The sequence below is a fragment of the Gorilla gorilla genome, chromosome 2, assembly GCF_029281585.2.
Source record: "Gorilla gorilla gorilla isolate KB3781 chromosome 2, NHGRI_mGorGor1-v2.1_pri, whole genome shotgun sequence".
NCBI classification, from domain to species: Eukaryota; Metazoa; Chordata; class Mammalia; order Primates; family Hominidae; genus Gorilla; species Gorilla gorilla.
In genome coordinates, this window is record NC_086017.1 from 143,676,516 (window position 1) to 143,697,071 (window position 20,556).

At 36.8% G+C, this 20,556-nt stretch overlaps 1 protein-coding gene across 2 annotated transcripts in view; it reads left to right on the plus strand.

Moving 5' to 3' along the window:
• The window catches only part of DNAJC13 (DnaJ heat shock protein family (Hsp40) member C13), a 125,522-nt gene that overhangs the window by 83,164 nt on the left and 21,802 nt on the right, over positions 1 to 20,556 (plus strand). For both annotated transcript variants that reach the window (XR_008678520.2, XM_031009469.3), the window contains exons 37-48: positions 2,080 to 2,264; positions 2,688 to 2,762; positions 3,743 to 3,862; positions 5,264 to 5,443; positions 6,186 to 6,353; positions 8,593 to 8,706; positions 10,519 to 10,635; positions 14,363 to 14,540; positions 16,308 to 16,399; positions 17,873 to 17,972; positions 19,723 to 19,797; positions 20,005 to 20,117. Coding sequence is in view for 1 of the 2 variants with exons in the window: in XM_031009469.3 (XP_030865329.3) it covers positions 2,080 to 2,264; positions 2,688 to 2,762; positions 3,743 to 3,862; positions 5,264 to 5,443; positions 6,186 to 6,353; positions 8,593 to 8,706; positions 10,519 to 10,635; positions 14,363 to 14,540; positions 16,308 to 16,399; positions 17,873 to 17,972; positions 19,723 to 19,797; positions 20,005 to 20,117 (1,517 nt within the window). In the remaining variant the exon portion in view is untranslated. The remainder of the gene's footprint in view (positions 1 to 2,079; positions 2,265 to 2,687; positions 2,763 to 3,742; positions 3,863 to 5,263; positions 5,444 to 6,185; positions 6,354 to 8,592; positions 8,707 to 10,518; positions 10,636 to 14,362; positions 14,541 to 16,307; positions 16,400 to 17,872; positions 17,973 to 19,722; positions 19,798 to 20,004; positions 20,118 to 20,556) is intronic.

Genomic DNA, 20,556 nt, shown 5'->3' on the forward strand with positions numbered 1-20,556 from the left:
AAAGCCTATCATAACTTTAAAAGCCTCTGAAGGTTAAAAACACCAAGAGCATTCAGATTTTTTAAAAGCAGTAGAAACTTTTCAAATGATGATATACTTCTCATACGTTCTATTTCCTATTGTAGCTCTCAGGACCCTCTAGTCTTGTGGGACAGTTTGAAGAACACTGGTATAGATGAAATAGGTGTAATTTCAGATTACAGGATTATCCAGTGTTTGTGGAGCCATTTGCAGTAGCCCTAACAGTAGCAGTCAGAAAGCCAGGAGTATGTTCAAAACATCCCCCTTTGTTGGGGATGAGGGGTTAGGTTCAATATGGCAGATGCCCAATGGCTTGGGAACTGAACTTGACTTACAGCACAAAGTGGGAGAGCCATTTGCTGTGGTATGTTGGGAGAGAAGGAAGAGGACTTTCAGGATTTGAGATAAGCATGGAGAGTGTTGTGTAACTAAAGACAAGAGATGGTGTTGCAGTTTAAGTATTGGAGGGGACAACCTGAGGATCTAGCAGTTGGATTATTAGAGAGAGCAGTGATTAGTTGATTTACTTTTACATGAGTTTAGCAGAATACGTTTATAATACATTTTAGTTATATGGCTTTTACTAATCAGAGTGAGTTTGGAAACCTTTTTCAAAACCCTTGGTTGTCTTTTAATGCTGATAACTAAATTATTAGTCACAAGATACAGTTATGGCCCATCCTGGTTTCTCTGTTATCAAGGTCATCTTTAACTTTTCCCAAGACGGGTTTATACCCAAGAAGCTCTGAGGTGAAGGTCCTGATCTGACAGGACTTAGTTATTCACTGTTCTTTCTTACTACGTATGTGTCACTTTTTTTTCTTTTAAAGGAAAATTAGGACCTGTTCCAGGGGACCCTTTTTTAAAAGCCAGTTTAGAAATGAGTTTTAAGGCAGATTATTGGTCAGCCTCAGAAGTCAAAAAGATTTATGCTGATTTCAATTGGAATTATAGAGATACTTTTAAAGTCACAGCCAATTAAAGTCACAGCCAATTAATTTGCATCTCTTTGCCTAATAGGTTAGATTGAAAAAAGAAGATGGAAAGAACAGAGTAATTAGGCATGTAGGTTTACTAGCTTTCACTTTTAAATTTGGTTATTAAAACATGGAATTAACTAAATGTAGTTTAAAAGTTAACTTTCTGTTTTGTACTTCTAGTAAGAAATTGTATTCAGTATTTTCAAATTTAAGAAAATACTGGTAAAACTTTAAGATAGCTGGTAAAATAGAAAAGGGCACTTGTTATCCAGAAAACTTAATATAAAATATTCAGTGTCATGTAAATGTCTTCTCAGTCTTTTTTCTTTATAAAGATGTGCATATAATTGATATTAATAGAATTTCTGGTGCATTTGCTGTACCTTGCAGTCTATGATGAGGTGAAAAGTTACAAAGATCAGCATAGAAAGTAGGTATTCTGCAAAGGATCAAAACTATACACCAAGTGCAGTTAATTTACCAGAAAATGTTATTTTTCTAGTGGAAACATTTTAGAAAAATCAACCAAGTTTACTAGAAAGGAAGGATCCAAGGGATTTTATAGTAGGTTTAATTTCTTTTTTTATCAACTGGAATTAGGAGGCATTTAAGATGTTAAGATAAAATATTTTATCTTTTTTTTTACGTTTTATTTTATTTTATTTTATCTTATTTTTATGTTTTTTGAGACGGAGGCTCGCCCTGGCACCCAGGCTGGAGTGCAATGGTGCGATCTCCACTCACTGCAAGCTCCGCCTCCCGGGTTCACACCTTTCTCCTGCCTCAGCCTCCCAAGTAGCTGGGACTACAGGTGCCCGCCACCACACCTGGCTAACTTTTTTGTGTTTTTAGTAGAGAAAGGGTTTCACTGTGTTAGCCAGGATGGCCTCAATCTCCTGACCTCGTGATCCACCCACCTTGGCCTCCCAAAGTGCTGGGATTACAGGCATGAGCCACCATGCCTGGCCCCATTTTTATTTTTTTAAGGCAACATATTCTTGAACATGGTGTCAAAATTGAAACCACAACATAATCAATTTTGTTTTGTTTTTCTAACACTAACCATTGGTTATTTCAGATTTACAGCCTTATAAATATGCGGGATACCCCATGCTTATTCGGACTATAACAATGGAAACTTCAGATGACCTCCTTTTCTCAAAAGAATCACCATTGTTGCCTGCGGCTACAGAGCTAGCTTTCCATACTGTCAACTGTTCAGCCCTCAATGCTGAAGAGCTCAGAAGAGAGAATGGACTAGAGGTAATACGGAGTGACCTTTGTGCTTTTTAAGCCAGTTTACACACATTATATGACTCTTGGCAGTGAAGAATTTAGCAAGTACAAATGCAGATTCTTTAATTTATTTCAGCAGATAACACAATATTTTCCATATTCTTATACCAAATTAAAGGTAGAAATGGACTTTATTTCATAATGTGAGTTGGAAAGTATTGGGTTCAAAACCGATAATGGTAATATTGTTTACAAAGTAGCTTATTAGAAATGCTTAAAAAGAAACTTTTAGGAGTCCTTTGTTTACTATTTATTTAACAAATGCTGATCAAACATTTATGTATCAAATATTTAACATTAAAGGGTTATTTATATTTTATTACTGCTAGAAAAGGCCTTTCAGACTTGAAGTCAAAATGGAGAGTTAATAGCTGACTTCTTCCTCTGCAGGTGTTACAAGAGGCATTTAGTCGCTGTGTGGCTGTCTTGACTCGTTCTAGTAAACCAAGTGACATGTCAGTACAGGTGAGGCTAAAACCTGTGGTTCCAAGTGCACTAGTTCAATGGTTCAGACTTTAACATATCTGAGAATCAACTGGAGGGCTCATTAAACTGTAGGTTGCTGAGCTCCACCCCACCCCAAGTTTCTGATTCAGTGAGTCTGGGGTGGTGGCCTGAGAGTATGTTTTTATAACAAGTTTCCAAGTGTCATTGATGCTGGTGGTCTGTGTATCACACTTTAAGAAACTGCACTAAAGCACTTGTGATCTGTTGGCTTACGTTTTCTTTCTTAGAGAATAGTTTATTGAACCCATATGTTTCCATTACCCAGCTTAATGCCATTCTTGTTTCACATATCTTCCATCCCTCACTCTCCTATCTCTAGTATTTTAATTGGCTTAACATTTAAGGTTATAAGATAGGAAATTCATCAGGAGTTCATTAAGAGCTTTGTAGAGCGTGTCTTTCTATTTGACCTTTTGCTTATGCCAGCAAAATTCAGAATATAAAACAAGTACTGGCTGTTGAGTTCCATCCTCTATTTTGAAGTCCGTTGTGTAAATAGAATTGTGATATTCTGCTATGTTAATAAACTATACAAAAATACCTTAATCCAGAGGCCAGCAAACTTTTAAAATAAAGGTCCAGGGAGTAAATATATGAGTCTTTCAGGCTTCATACAGTCTCTGTTACATTTTCTTTTGTGACTTTTTTACAGCCCTTTAAAAATCTAAAAAGCATTCTTAGCTCTTTGGCAGTACAAAGACCATGGTCAGTTTGGCCCATGGGTTGTAGTAGCTGTGGTTTGCCAACTACCCCAGCATTTATAGGAAATCTTAATGAGAAAGACTAGTGATCTAGTAAAGACGTTCTGTTTAATTTTGGAGCATTGTATATACCATTAAGCATTATTCACAAATCTCTGCTGGTTTGATTTCTATGTGTTAAATAAGGAATGCCTATGTGACTCTACTGGTTTTTTTGCTCTGTTGTGTTGTCTGCAGGTGTGTGGATACATAAGTAAATGCTATAGTGTGGCTGCTCAGTTTGAGGAATGCCGAGAGAAGATCACGGAAATGCCTAGCATCATCAAGGATCTCTGTCGGGTACTATATTTTGGCAAGGTAGGGTTAATCTTTAATGCTTTCTAGATACAGACAGCAAAGTGTCTTTTTGTCAACTAGCCAGTTCCTAATGTATAAGCACATTGTTTTCCCAGAGTTATTTGTAAGTAAAATTATTTGGATTTCTAAAAGCATTTTTCACAGAAGCCTTGCTGTAAATGGAGGCTTTGCTTCTAGGCTGGCCTACAAAGAATAAGACTAAAGTGATACATCTAAAGGGAAGTGGGTTCCGTCTGAACATTATAATGAGTGGTAGGGAGAAAAGAGAAGCCTGCAGTAAATAAGTCTATTAAAAGCAAAAGGCCAGCCCAGTGTGGTGGCTCACGTCTGTAATCCTAGCACTTTGGCAAGCCGAGGTTGGCAGATCACTTGAGGTCAGGAGTTCGAGACCAGCCTGGCCAACACTGCAGAACCCTGTCTACAAAAAAATACAAAAATTAGCTGGGTATGATGGCATGCGCCTGTAATCCCAGGTATTCGGGAGGCTGAGTATTTGGCTGAAAGAACAAGCAACTCCAGAAAATTCAACCATAAGGAAAAGTTTAGCTGGCATGCTGACACCCTATGTTTCTGTGGCTAGTGTGAAAACTTGCTGTGGCTAGTGTGACTGAGATATATGCTTCAGAGGTAGCCTGTGCCACTACACTCCAGCCTGGGCAAGAGAGTGAGACTCTGTCTCAAAAAAAAAAAAGAAAAAAAAAACACAGGGCCATGTAAAACCTGAAAACTGGAGAGTTCCGGCACTGCTTGGTGGGAAAGGCTTTAGAGATCTGAGAACTTACTATTTCCTCCCAATCCAGACCTGCTGAGGAAGGTTGACTGTGGGTAGATGAGATAGATGACTGGGAGGGAGAGAGAAATGTCTTAGATAACTGGGCAGAGTGAAAATTGTCTTGAATAAAACAGGATTGAGATGCTGATATAGTACTAAAGTATCAAGAAGTGAGGGAATTGATGAAAATATCTCCTCTGCTATATCTGCTTGATGTCCTTAGAAGTATTTGATTGCAGAATAGAAACTGACATAAATAAATCTTTTAACAACTGCACAAAATATATCGTTACATTTAAGGTCACTAGCGTGTAAGTTGCTATTGATGCCATGTCACTATTTTTAAAAATTAAAAATACAAGAAGTGAAACAGGAAACTATTCCCAAGTCTTCTGACATTAGCCTTAAAGGTAGTAATTCTGGTATCTCGTCATGAGGTCACTTTTAATTTTAGGCTTTAAAGGATATAGGATTCAGATTTAAATTGGAATTGAAAATGTAAGAAGAGGTAAACATTTTACAAAATAACGTGGTTGGCTTGACATACATGCACAACCAGTTCCTCTTGGGAGCTTTTTTTTTTTTTTTAAACTCTGTAACAACTAATGCTCTCATTTTTATTCTCTCAGAGTATTCCCCGCGTAGCTGCTCTTGGGGTAGAATGTGTCAGTTCTTTCGCTGTGGATTTCTGGCTACAGACACACCTATTTCAGGCTGGAATTTTGTGGTATCTCCTTGGTTTTCTGTTTAATTATGATTACACACTAGAAGAGAGTGGCATTCAGAAAAGTGAAGAAACAAACCAGCAGGTAACTTTAACATTGCTTTAATATTGAATTTGAACCCAAACCATAGGTTGGTGTTAAACTAATGCAAACCAAAGCTGCTATCCAGAGTCCTCAGAGATAAATTGTTTTTCAGGAAAATTAGGTTTTTTGCTTTTTAAACCTAATCACTTACTTACAAAACTTTTAGTTGTAATTGCTTATGCTTAAAGGATTCAAGGCAAGGGAATTTGCAATAGCATATACTGGACATAATTTAATACTTTCTTAATTACTCAGAGTCAACTTTATGATGGCAAAATTATGGTTGTGTAACACAGGACAATATAATGTTACCATCAGGCAGTTGAGGCTAGCTCCCCTAAACACTTGAGTACTTGTCTGATTTTTATAGATATTTTTCTGTCTCTTCTATGTGCTCTCATTTATTGCTCATATTGTAAATGTGTGCTAGCAGGCAGGGCTGCCTACCTATCCCCTACTCCCCACATTACCACCAAATGTGCTTCTTCCAGTTGTCTGTGAGATATACTGCATTGGGTATAAGTTAGTACATAGATTCTCATGGTCCTTCTTATAAATAAAAAACAAGCCCCAACACATAAACTTTCTGATGTTTACCTCAGTGGTAGGTACTCTTGTACCCTTTTGTTGGTTGACTTTTTACTCCTTAAATATGTTCCATATAGTGTGATTCTGTAAAATTATAGTATTACCTATGTAAGATAACAGATCTACTTTAACAACTTAATTTTTTTTATAACAGGAGGTAGCAAACAGCCTTGCCAAACTGAGTGTCCATGCTCTGAGTCGCCTTGGAGGGTATTTGGCTGAAGAACAAGCAACTCCAGAAAATCCAACCATAAGGAAAAGCTTAGCTGGCATGCTGACACCCTATGTTGCTAGAAAACTTGCTGTGGCTAGTGTGACTGAGGTATGTGCTTCACAGGTAGCCTGGGTTTTAATCAATAGTGCAAGATCCTTTAAGCAGTAAAGTAGTACAATAATATTGATCTAGGAAACCTAAAAATTAAGAACGTTCATATGTTTGTTCTCTCAAGCAAGAAATTCACTTTATAATGGATTGATGCTAATGATGTCAGTTCTACAAGTCCAGTTTTTGCAAGGGCAAATTAACTTTGTTTCTCAGCTGTGGAGCCTATCATAATTCTTACCAACCTTGAGTCACAAAGGGACAGGACAAGAGAGTGAAGTTGGAATGGTGTTTCACAATGGCAGACTACTGGGAGATAGGAGACCCAGAGTCTATTTCAAGCTATTTATTGTAAGCCATAGCTTATTCAGACACAGGGTTAAAATCCTGAAAGTAAATACATACATGCACATATACATGTATGTGTATCTATGTACATACATAGATGCATTACAAAAATCAGTATGACATGATAGATCTCCCAACCTCTTTAACTTCTTTTGCAAGGATTATTGAGAAATAATCTAAGAATGTAGCACTAAAGAATTAGATAAACTATAGAAATCAGTTAAACAGATTACTATTATCCTTTAATTATAAAAAAAAAAAGAGTACTGAAAGACATTAAAATAAATGAAGACACTAGATCCTATTTTTGGTATAACAAAATAAATGGATTGATAGATTTGTACCCATATGTTAACTGTAATTATTCCTGAATGGCATAATTATAGGCAGTTTTTCTTTTGTTTTCGCTAATGATGAACTGTGACTTTTGTAAGTGAAAAAATCCTCAGGTTTCCAAAGTATTTTTACAACTTTTAAACAGGTTATTTGTTTTTAATCCAATGTGATTGAGTCCAATTTTCAGTGCTTGCCATGCTTTTCAGTTCCCATGTGTGAAAGGCAGGAGCTCTAGATGCCACTGGTTTTTTTTTTTTTTTTTAATTTTGTTTTTGTTTTTACTATTTTTCCTAAAACACTAGACGACCAGGGACCAGTCTTGATGTTAGTTATTTTCCTGGACTTTTTGCTCACCAATGTGATACATTTTGCTGACTGAAAGCATTCTCTCCAGAAATGCCAACAAGTTTGGGATTAACCTCTATAGCCACCCCCACTAAAATTTTTTTATAGCATTTCAAAATTAAATGTTGGCATGAGCTCCAACTGGATTCAATAAAATGCTTAACTAGAAGTTAGCCTTTTGAAAACAAGGCTTGCATGTCTTTGTATAAGATGGAGGTCATAGTCCTCTGTTTTCCTATTAGCAGTAGACCTCTGTAAAAATAAAAGATTTTTATTCAGACATTTAAGGAATTGTGAAATATCTGTGTTTACATTTAAAATTGAGGAGAGCTCAACAATAGGAAAGCACATCAGATGCCTAAGCAGTCATAATCTATGCCTGCAGAAGGACTACACAGCCTTCAATATCAGGGTGTGGTCAAGAAAATCTGACTTCCGGCCGGGCGCGGTGGCTCACGCCTGTAATCCCAGCACTTTGGGAGGCCGAGGCGGGCGGATCACGAGGTCAGGAGATCGAGACCATCCTGGCTAACACGGTGAAACCCCGTCTCTACTAAAAATACAAAAAAAAATTAGCCGGGCGTGGTAGTGGGCGCCTGTAGTCCCAGCTACTCGGGAGGCTGAGGCAGGAGAATGGCGTGAACCCGGGAGGTGGAACTTGCAGTGAGCCGAGATCGCGCCACTGCACTCCAGCCTGGGCGACAAAGCAAGACTCCGTCTCAAAAAAAAAAAAAAAAGAAAGAAAATCTGACTTTCTCCCCATAAATTTTATTTTCCTTCATACAGGTATGCTTCTTAAAGACTTAGGTTTTGTTTTCAAATACATGTACATAAAGGTATTATGTTGTGATTCTTTTCAAGCTTATAGTCACAGTGTGTTTATTAAGTACTTTAAAAATATTGAATTTCACCATGGCACAGCAGATTTTGAGAATGTTGAAGTCAGACTCAATTTCAAATCCTAGTTTCACCAGTTACCAGTTGTAAGATATGGGACAAATAATTTAATGATTTGCAGCCTTAGTTTTTCTCAGCTGTAAAATGGATCATATCAATAAACTTGTTAGAATTATTGAGATACTTATTATTGAGGTCCATTATACTATAGGCAACTATTATAGTGTTTGGCCTATAATAGACATTTTTAATAAGTGATAATGTCAATAAGTTTTTTCACTAAATGTTATAAAACAGTAATATTGTCTCCTAGATTTTGAAGATGCTTAACAGCAACACAGAAAGTCCATATTTGATATGGAACAATTCTACAAGAGCAGAATTACTTGAATTTCTTGAATCCCAACAAGAAAACATGATTAAAAAAGTATGTTATTGTTTTATACATTTCTTGGGTAATTTATTCTGATGGAATCTCTGGAAGTACAGCAGTATTGATTAGAACAGAAATCCACTATTTCTCACTTTAGTGTCAGTCAGTATGGCTTTCTGCCACCTAATATTTGACCCATTTAAGAAGAGCATTGTGTTGTATGTAGTAATACATTAGGAATTTTTATTGTTGTTACCACTTATATACAGCTGTCTTCTATTTTAACCAGTTTTTGAACCCAGAAACCTTATTTTAGTTGTTCACTTCAGCCTCTTTTCGCTAGTAAGTGAAAGTTGCTTTCCAGTATCAAGACTGAACATTTTTTCTACCCTGCCACCTTTTAGTGGAGAAGCTATTACTGAGCCGTGAAAAAAAAACAAAAGGCAGTAGGATGGGCAATAAGGAGAAGACCTGGATAATCCATACACTAGATGGTTGAGTCTTGATGATTTTGAAGATAATTATGTGTGTGGCTTTGGAAATTAGAGTAACTATTACTGTAACATCTCAGTTATTTAGCATTTTTGAGCTCATTCCATGTTAGTCACCTAGAACTCTTCATAGATAAAATTTTTGAGAATTGCAGAGCTAGGGAGAACAGGTCTTACATGTCTGTACGTTATCTTTTTTTTTTTTTTGAGATGGAATTTTGCTCTCGTTGGCTCAGGCTGGAGTGCAATGGCGTGATCTCGGCTCGTCGCAACCTCCGCCTCCTGGGTTCAAGTGATTCTCCTGCCTCAGCCTCCTGAGTAGCTGGGATTACAGGCATGCGCCACCATGCCTGGCTAATTTTGTATTTTTAGTAGAGATGGGGTTTCTCCATGTTGGTCAGGCTGGTCTCGAACTCCTGACCTCAGGTGATCTGCCTGCCTCAGCCTCCCACAGTTCTGGGATTACAGGCCTGAGTCACCATGCCCGGCCTTCTGTACATTATCTTTTACCAGAATAGACATAATAACATCTCTTTGTTTAGCATTTTATAATTTATTGTATACTTTTACATGTTATTTTAGTCCAATCTAAATTCCTTTTGGTTTCAGTCTTAATCTTCATTGGGACTGTTTTTCTCCCATTCCTCTTTTATTTTTCAGCACTTTTGTTCAGTGTATTTTTTTTTTTTTTTTTTTTTTTTTTTTTTTTGAGATTGAGTCTCGCTCTGTTGCCAGGCTGGAATGCAGTGGCATGATCTCGGCCCACTGCAGCCTCTCCCTCCCAGGTTCAAGTGATTCTCCTGCCTCAGCCTCCCAAGTAGCTGGGACTACAGGCATGTATCACCACGCCCAGCCACTTTTTGTATTTTTAGTAGAAACAGGGTTTCACCATGTTGGCCAGGATGGTCTCGATCTCTTGACCTCATGATCCACCCGCCTCGGCCTCCCTAAATGCTGGGATTACAGGCATGAGCCACCGTGCCCGGCCTAGTGTATTACTTTTTAAAACCCAGTCCAATTATGCTCATTTCTCAGCTCTGTCATCCTACGTCTTACTAGGTCTGATGTCTGCTGAGTTGATTGAGAAGAATAAAGCGTCATACTTGCTTTATAAACTCTGGCTCTAAGACCTTTGTTAGCTGACCTCTGATCCTTTGAAATTTTAAAATGAGTTAATAATAGTAATATTTGGAATAAAAAATTATAATGTAATTGTATGCCTATTCCAAAGTCATTTTAAGTGCTGTGACATGTATCACACCACATTTTTTCTCTAGAATATGCATAGATCTCTCAAGTTATTTATCTGTTAAGTTATTAAACTGAACATGGATAGATTTACATCTAACAGTCTATTTTTTCATCTTTTAAAAAGGGTGATTGTGACAAAACTTATGGATCAGAATTTGTCTACAGTGATCATGCCAAAGAACTTATTGTAGGGGAGATTTTTGTTAGGGTGTATAATGAAGTTCCTACTTTCCAACTGGAGGTAAGCTCTCTGCTTTTAATTTTACCTGATACCTTTGATCATTTGTTACTGAAAGTTACTAGTTTATTCACACTTTATAGAGGCACACTTCATTTTATTGCACTTTCTTTACTGTGTTGCTTTTTTTTTTTTTTTTTAACAAATCAAAGTTTTGTGGCAACCCTGTGCCAAGCAAGCCTATTGGCACCATTTTTCCAATAGCATGTGTTCACTTCATGTCTCTGTGTCACATTTTGGTAATTCTCTCAATATTTCACACTTTTTCATTATCACATTATGGTGATCTGTGATCAGTGATGTTGCTCTTGCTAATTGTTTACATAAGATCGTGAAGTTCATCAATAGTGAACTTCATCAATAAATGTATGTGTTCTGATTGTTCCACCAACCAGTCATTCCCCGGTCTCCCTCTCCTCTGGCCTCCCTATTCCCTGAGTCAACAATATTGGAATTAGGCCAGTTAATAACCCTGCAACGGCCTCTCGGTATTCAAGCGAAAGGAAGAGTCACAGGTCTCTCACTTTAAATTAAAAGCTAGAAATGATTAACCTTGATGAGGAAGGCTTGTCAGAAGGTTAAATAGGCCGAAAGCTATGCCTCTTGTGGCACACAGCCAAGTTGTGAATGCAAAGGAAAAGTTCTTGAAGGAAATTAAAAGTGCTCTTCCAATGAATACATGAATGATAAGAAATTGAAACAGCCTTATTGCTGATATATGGAAAGTTTTAATGATTTGGATAGAAGATCAGACCAGCCACAACATTCCCATAAGACAAAGGCTAATTGAGAGCAAGGCCGTAACTCTCTTCAATTCTGTGAAGGCTGAGATAGAGGGTAAGGAAGCTGCAGAAGAAAAGTTTGAAGCTAGGGGGGATTGGCTCATGAGGTTTAAGGAAAAAAACTGTCTCCATAACATAAAAGTGCAAGGTGAAGCAGCAAGTGCTGATGGAGAAGCTGCAGCAAATTACCCAGAAACTTAGCTAAGATAATTGAAGGTCACTACACTAAACAAGTTTCTAATGCCTTCTATTGGGAGAGCTTGCCATCTAGGATTTAGCTAGAGAGGAGCAATGTCTGGCTTCAAAGCTTTGAAGGACAAGTTGACTGTCTTGGTAGAGGCTTATGCAGCTGCTGACTTTTAAGTTGAAGCCAGTGCTCATTTACCCTTCTGAAAATCCTAGGAACTTAGAGAATGATAGATCTGTTCTCACTTATAGGTAGAGGCTAAACAGTGGGTACTTATGGACATAAAAGTGGCTATAATAGACACTGGAGACTACTAGAGGGAAGAGGGGGGTGGTCAAGGTTGAAAAACTATTGGGTACTGTACTAAGTACCTGGGTGACAGTCATACCCCAAACTTCAGTATTCCAGGTAACAAGCCTGTACATGTACCCCCGAATCTAAAACAAAAGTTGAAATTATTTTTAAAAAATTATGCTAAATCTGCCTGTGCTCTATAAATGGAAAAACAAAGCCTATATGACAACACGTCTGTTTATGGCATGTTTTACCAAATATTTTAAGCCCACTGTGGAGACCTACTGCTCAGGAAAAAAAGAGCTTTCAAAATACTACTGCTCATTGACAATGCACCTGGTCACCCAAGAGCTCTGATGGAGATGTACAAGGAGATTAATGTTTTCATGCCTGCTAATACAACATCCATTTTGCAGCCCATGGATCAAGGAGTAATTTCAACTTTTACATGTTGTTATTTAAAACATACATTTCAAACAGCTATAGCTGCCATAGATAGTGATTCCTCTAATGGATGTGGGCAAAGCAAATTGAAAACCTTCTGGAAAGGATTCACCTTTCTAGATGTGTAAGAGCATTTGTGATTCATGGGAGGAGGTAAAAATATCAATATTAACAGGAGCTTGGAAGAAATTGTTTCCAGCTCTCATGGATGACTTTGAGAAGTTCAAGATTCCAGTGGAGGAAGTCACTGCAGATGAGCTGGAACTAGCAAGAGAACTAGAATTAGAAGTAGATCCTGAATATGTGACTCAATTGCTGCAATCTCATTATAAAACTTGAAGAGAAAAAGGGTTTGCTTCTTGTGGATAAGCAAAGAAAGTGGTTTTTGAGATGAAATCTTGTGAAGATTCTGTGAACATTGTTAAAATGACAAAAGATTTAGTATATTACATAAACTGAGTTGATAAAGCAGCAGCAGGGTTTGGGAAGATTGACTTCAATTTTGAAAGAAGTTCTCCTGTGGATAAAATGTTGTCAAACAGATCACATGCTACAAAGAAATCTTTCATGAAAGGAAGAGTCAGCTGATAGAGCAGACTTCTTTGTTTTACTTTGGGAAGCCACCCCAACCTTCAGCAACCACCACCCTGATTAGTCAGCGGCTATCAACATCAAGGTGACATTCCCACCAGCAAAAAGATTGACTTGCTGAAGGCTCAGATGATTGTTAGCATTTTTTAGTTAAGGTATGCACGTAGTTTTTTTTAGACATGATACTATTGTACACTTAATAGACCACAGTATAATGTAAAAATAACTTTTATATGCACTGGGAAACCAAAAAATTAGCTTTATTTTGGTGATCCGGAACTGAACCCACACTATCTCTGAGGTGTGCCTTTACACCGAAATAATACCAAATGCTTGTGATGGGGTGACCACTGACAGCTTGTGAGCCTCTTTATCTTGATTGTTGAAGAATTGAATTTTGTGAAGTTTATTCATAAGAAGTTGTTCCTTGCCCAGCTTTTTCTTATATTTTATGCCTACTGCTATCCCACTGGGCCATGTTTATGTGCCTTTAACTCACTAGTCCTTCATGGATGTACAAGGCCAGTTACATGCTTATTTCATCACAAGGGATATCAGACCACCAGACACAAGGCTTCCTCTGGCCAATATTAGGAGAAAATATAGGTTGAAAATAAAGATTTTTTTAGAAGATGACTGGAGTCACATCAGATCATCTTTTGTGATGATTCCTCATCACTTCCAGAAGCAACTGAGGAGCTTCTTCTGAGTGCTTGGGGATCATATAGGGAGTTTTTGCTTTCATTTTTTGTTTTTTCTATTTAAAGACAGGGGTCTCACTGTCTTGCCCAGGCTGGTCTCAAACTCCTGGCCTCAAGCAGTCCTCCTGTCTCAGCCTCCCAAGTAACTGGGATTATAGGTTCAAGCCACTGCCCCTGGCTTGTAGGAGGTGGCAAAGAGGATTTGGTGGTTGATTTGTTTGTAAAAAGGAAAGAAGTGAGGCTTTGTTTTAGAGTTTACTCTTAGAAGAAAAATGTACTACGCCATAATGTATATCACGTATCACAGACTAATATATATGTAAATAGCTATTAAGCAGAATGAGTTAAGTGACTTGTGATGTCCCTTTGAAAATTGTCCTTTGAATTTATGTTCTAAATTTTATATAACTTTTAATTATAAAAATATAACCAAATTTTAGAAGTTCTGTGTCATACTATCTGTTACTTCGATTGATAAAGGGAGGAGGTATTCTAATCTTAGAATTGTTACACTAAGATGCTAATGGGAGTATATCAGATCTCTGGAAGTTGAGAAATACTTTATAATGTTTCCTGCCCTCTACATCCCCCCTATAGTGCATAGGTGTATTCATGTGTATGTATAATTTAATCATGTTTTATTCACTTTCATAGCTTAAAGTTCTTTCTTTTGCTATGGAGTTATTTCTTAGGGCACCCATGTTGTTTAAATACTTGTCTGCATTGATTAGGTTCCAAAAGCATTTGCTGCAAGTCTCTTGGATTATATAGGCTCACAGGCTCAGTACTTGCACACATTCATGGCCATCACACACGCTGCAAAAGTGGAGTCAGAGCAACACGGAGATCGCTTACCGAGAGTAGAAATGGCTTTGGAGGCTCTGAGAAATGTCATAAAATATAATCCAGGTATGTGACTACACCTTTGATCAATAAGACTCATATAATACAGGAGCCCTAAAAATTCCAATAATCAATTTTATCAGGGAAACTCAGGGAAAATTATACTTGGTTATAATGTATTAATATAACATTACAGGGAATTGACCCTGTAATAGTTTTACAATAAAAGTTAAGCTGGGGAGAGAGGTCAAGGCACTATGTTTAGAAAAATTCATGTCTTTATGAGAACATGTGTCTAAATGAGTTGAAAAGGCAGAATAGTTTGATAGTATAAAATTTCACATTGATGTCTTAAGTTAACATATCAAGTATAAGTGCTTGAATTAGATTTATTTAATAATAAGTGATCTAATTTTTGCCTCCTTTCTGGTCCCTAACCAGTGCCATGTGCATATGGGCACTGATATTTTTCAAAAATTGCCTGAAGTTTTTGGTGTATAAAAATTGAAATAAAGATATGAGAGTTCCTACTCTTAATCATCTTTAAGAGGACATTTCCAAAAACATTACTCTAGCCTGACTCCAGGGAGATGGATGAGTGAAAATGTAACAGCTTCTCTCAACTCTAACTTAGATAATAAATATAGAATATAAACCTAAAATAATACAAATTCAATTTAAATTACTCGATCTTTTAAAATAACATTGAACATTACCTTTCAAGTACATTTTTACTCTTCTTAGTATGTATTAAAGTACTGTTAAAATTCTGACTTTTGGGTTATTGCCAAAAAGTTATTTAAATAAAATAACAGTAATTAAATATTGGGAAAATTACACATTTACAAGATGTACATTGGGATGTTATTAAAGACAGTGTTATAAAATCTGAAGAAAACTTGTCTTTTATTTGGAGTTGTCAAAGTGTCGAATATTACTAGTGGTATGTTAGGTACAAAGAAATTGTAGCAGAGCAGACTATTGATTTGGAACTTGTAAAGAGTTGAAGAAAGGCCTGCGCAGAAATCCTTCTGATAATATCCATCAAGTTTATTAGAATTAACTCTCTCTTGTAATTTAGAAGTATGGTTTGTGTGTCATTGATGTATTTGACAGTTATTCCCTATCAATAAGTGGTTTGAAAATGAATTTAAAAGCAACATATTTATAGAATATTCTCAGACTCTTTAAGTTGAAGGAGTCTTACTGAGCTATCTTAAGAATCCTCAAAAGATAAGAAATTACACTGTATGTTTTGCTACCATATAGAAGAGGAAGAATATGCTGAACAAAACGGAAGTAAATATATGGGATTAGGATTTGAGGTGGGTAGGAATGGAAATACCATTTCATTTTATGTATTTTCACAAGGAGTACTTTGTATATTCATACCAGTTTGTTTGTATTATAGTTAAGTGGCAGAGTTCTAACCTAGTCTTATTTAAAAGCCAAATCATGTCAGAGTCTCCCAGAATATAATTAGGTTGAGGGGGGTAACCCTAAGGTCTAGAGGTAAAGAGTGAAATTACTACCTTACACTTTAGATTTTTGAGCTATATTTGGATTGTTTATTTGATAAAGGTCTTAGCCTGAGGGTTAGGGGTGGGGATGGGAATGAAAACAAAGTAAACCTAAAAAGCTCTAACACCTTACATTTTGCCTTTTAAGACTTATTGCTCCTTAGAGGTCCTCCACTTACTTCATGTCACAGATGTTTAGAACCGGTTATCAGAGACTTAAAATTGACAGTAAACAACAGTGTATATCGGTTTTCTGAAGTTAAATAATTTCAAACATCTCTTGGAAGTAAACCATTTTATTCTTATTCTCTAGGTTCTGAGAGTGAATGCATTGGGCACTTTAAGTTGATATTTTCTCTTCTCCGAGTTCATGGAGCTGGTCAAGTGCAGCAGTTGGCTTTAGAGGTAAAAGCGTTTTGTACTAAAGCGTGTTGCCTTTCCTACCACTTACCATGTGTAATTTGAGTCTCGATCAGTCATTGTCTGAAGTTGAAGTGTGCTTTTTTGTTTCATCATTTTGCCTATTAAGACACATCAATATTTTTTGAAATTTGAATTAACATGCTCAATTTGAAGAGTGAATATTGCACAGTTGCACAATGTCATTCTAAGTGGTTCTCTTTCTGTTATACGTTAGGGCTTGGGATAGTGTTGTACAGTGTCAGGTATGAGTTAAGAATGGGCTTTACTGGGGAAGCTTAGAAGCCACACATCAGCAAGAAGATGATAGAGGGTTTCTGACTGCTGTGTTCCTATGGAGAGACATACTGAGGCCATATCTGTTGGCTACATACTGTGGGTTTGCATTTCAGAGGAGTGATCCTTGTCCCTCCCCCGCAGTTGAAACTCCCTTCTTATGAATCTAGTACAAGAGCTACCTTTTCTGTGAGGGTTACAGACAGACACCTGGGTATGCTGCTGTTATAGGAGTTGCCTAAAAAGGCCAACTGCCAGAACCCATGGGTCTTAAGAGTCCAAGAGAAGTTGGAGTCCCCTTGTTCAGGATATTGAAGCCACTGGTCCCATAGAATGCTGTTTTGATGTAGCCTTTTCTTCTGAGAGAAGCAAGAAGTCCCTAGTCACAAGTAGTTCTTTGCCCAGGCAACCGAGACTTCCCAGGATTATTTCTGAGATCTTGTTCTTTGTGACACACACAGTTTATTGCAAAGAACACCAAATGCAACCCTGCAGTAACAGGTATATAGGTGGTTTATGAATAATTTGTGTAACATGTTCTTAGATAACATTTTGGCTTAAAACAGATTTTTAATAGAATAAAAAAACTTTAAATTGGTCAAAGAGCTTAACAAGCAAGTTATTTAAATCGAAAAACATGTTTTCCTACTTAATTCCTTCAAGCATCTTGTAACTTTTTAAATAAACGTTCATTGAATGTAGGATATGTTGCACTGAGACACTGACCAATGATGTTTAGATGTATACTCTCAAAGATGTGAGTGGTCATCCTTTCTGAAAGAAAAACATACCTATTTCTTTATAATAGAACATAACCCCAATCTATTGTGCAGGGTACTGAAGACATTTGCTTTCTTCCTCTAAAAGTAAGAGTCCCAGTAGTGAGAATCATTATTTTCCTAATCACCAGCCCCTATCCAAACTCTGTAATTGGAAAACACCATAGTATATACCTTAGTTCTGGAGCATGTATGGGTATAGGATTGAAGGCTTCTTAGAAACCTCAAGGTATTATTTCCAAAGAGATTAATAAAGGCAATCTTTTAAAATTAAACTCTTATCTAAAAACTAAATGTTTCATCCCCCAAACATTTGTCTCACTTGTACAGTCTATATGACCTAATTTGATTTAGGTTCAAAATTATTTCTGAAACTTTTACTATCCTGTTGATTAATTTTCAGGTTGTGAATATAGTGACATCTAACCAAGACTGTGTCAACAATATTGCTGAATCAATGGTTTTGTCCAGTTTATTGGCTCTTCTACATTCATTGCCATCAAGTATGTATATAGATGGAATTTTGGAAACCACAGCAAGATTAGCCCATGGAAAGGAGTGGTTGCATAGTTGATACAAAACCTCAAACAAATGTCATCTATGTTTAGTTTTAAAGTGTTATTTACACTAGATTGGTCTTCCTAATAATGTTTTACATACGTTACTGTCTTGCATTTCCCATGTCAAAAGTTGAAAGTTGGGGGTGAGAGAGGTCCAAAACCAAAGGAAAATAACCTGGGATTTTCAGTGTGTTGAGATCTACACATGGGTAATTGAGAATTAACTAATATTTCATGGTTTACTAAACATAAGTAATCTTGGATGATAGAAAACATGCTTAAGATACAGATGGCCTTGTATTCAGCTTAGTGTTCAAATCTGTGTACTTTGTCTTTTGCTGATTTGATATTAATAAGATAAAATACCAAGGTGGTTTAAAAGATATATCAACCTTATTTCCTGAACACAGCCTGCCCTAATCTATATAGTTACCTAGTCTAATAGTTTATAGTTGTGCTAAAACCAATCCTGAGATTGCTTTTCAAAGGCAGGAATATTGAGTTTGTAGGCAATTACAATATAACTTCAAACTCAGCAATAACCAGAATACATTGCTTAGTTGGCTTTGCCAATCCCTTTGAAGTCATGTTAATCTTGAATTCATGTCTGTCCACCTCCTTAAGAGAAGGAACCGTGTCGTTCATCTTATATACCAGTGGCTTGCTTATGTTTGGTGTTTATGTTTGGTAAATTGAGTTGAATTTCCATGGAAATTTTTTTTTTCAATACATGATATGCTTGAAACAGGTCTTTAAAATGGCAGCTTTGTAAAGTCATTTGCAGATTGTTTTTATCATACCTGCAACCTTAGTTGGTTTTTCTTTTTTCTTGATTTTCAGTAGCTTTGTGAGACTTCAAACAATGTAAAACTAAACTGGTTGGTGAAGTAAAGGATGTTATGGAACTCATAATTTTTAAAAGTGTAACTTTATACTTATATAGTCCAGTCAATATTTTAATCTTACAGGGAAAATAGCTGGCATCCAGATATTTTAGCCTACTCTCTATCATTCAGACTTCAGACTAAATTATCTTACACTGTTTGCTAAGGTACATTGTTACTGTTCTTGTTGTTTTCATCTCAGCCTAATACTTTGCAGCCTCTACCTTATTTGCCAACACTTTATTCCTTTGGCAACCTGTCTGTTATTCCCATTTGACTCTAGAAGAGTTAAGTCCAGTAACCTATACTTGCATATAATATGGTAGTGACTGGGTGAGAGGCACACAGGCTTTGTCCAGAAGGATGCAATTATGTCTTAGAATGGAACCCGGTCTTAAAACTGCTACTTCCTACTTTTTCCCTCAAGACAGTAGCACCAGGTAAAAATCTTAGATGCCTGATTAGAGTGTCCTCTGGGTGTCAGGAAATCAGATTTTTGGATGTGCAGTGCACAATGAGGTAGGAAGATGGGGTTTTATAGTGGTTATGAATATGGACTTTGGAGTCAGACCTGCATACAAAACTCAACTATACCACTTATTAGCTGTGAGACCTTGGGCCGGTTAAACTGGGCATCAGCTTCCTCACTCATAACATGGCCATGAAAATACCTGTCTCACTGGTTATTATGAGGATTAAATATGACATCCTGTGTAGAACATCTAGTTAAGTGCCTGGCACAGAGCTGGTGCCAAGTAAATATAAGCTAACCTGATGATGCATTCCTTGAATTGTCTTTTACTCTGCAGGTCGTCAGCTTGTTCTGGAAACTCTTTATGCTTTGACATCGAGTACAAAAATAATCAAAGAAGCAATGGCAAAGGGTAATGTATAGAGTACTTTCTTAGCTAGTCATGTGCAATATAATGAAGCTTATTTTGAGCTGCATTTTACAGCCTGATAAACTAGAAGAATGCTTTGGAATGTTTACAGTTTTTAAAAACTACATTCAGTTGAAATATGGTTGAAAATGAATTCTGATTAGAAAAGTCAAATTCTTTATAAGCACTAATTCTCTTTTTCCTTCATAGGTGCTTTGATCTATTTACTGGATATGTTCTGCAATTCAACACATCCACAGGTTCGAGCCCAAACAGCAGAACTTTTTGCCAAAATGACAGCAGATAAACTAATAGGTCCAAAGGTAGGCACAAAATAAGTTCTTGAAAGGAAATTAATTATTAAAGCATTGTTACTTTGATACTGATTTCAAGAAGTTTACTGAAATCTGAGATGGTGAGGATAAGGAAATGACGTGATGTGAAAGTTGGAAAATTGACATTCCGGGAATTGTTCCTATATATTACTGTTTGAGAAAACTAGAGTCAGGGCAGGCTGTACTGGAATTGAAAAGTCTTAAGAGAATGTTTGGATTATGATAAACTGTTCATCTTCCTCGAAGAGGGAACAAAAAGTATATCAAGACTATGACAGAAGATAGGTTAGACTTTCACACTACAAGGATTGGCCTGTGGAAATAACTAGTGAAGGAGATGGTGGTTTATGTATTTTACATTCCACACCTGAATTATTAAGGACATGCCACCCTCAGCAGTGAATTCATATAGGGACATGAGTGTAAC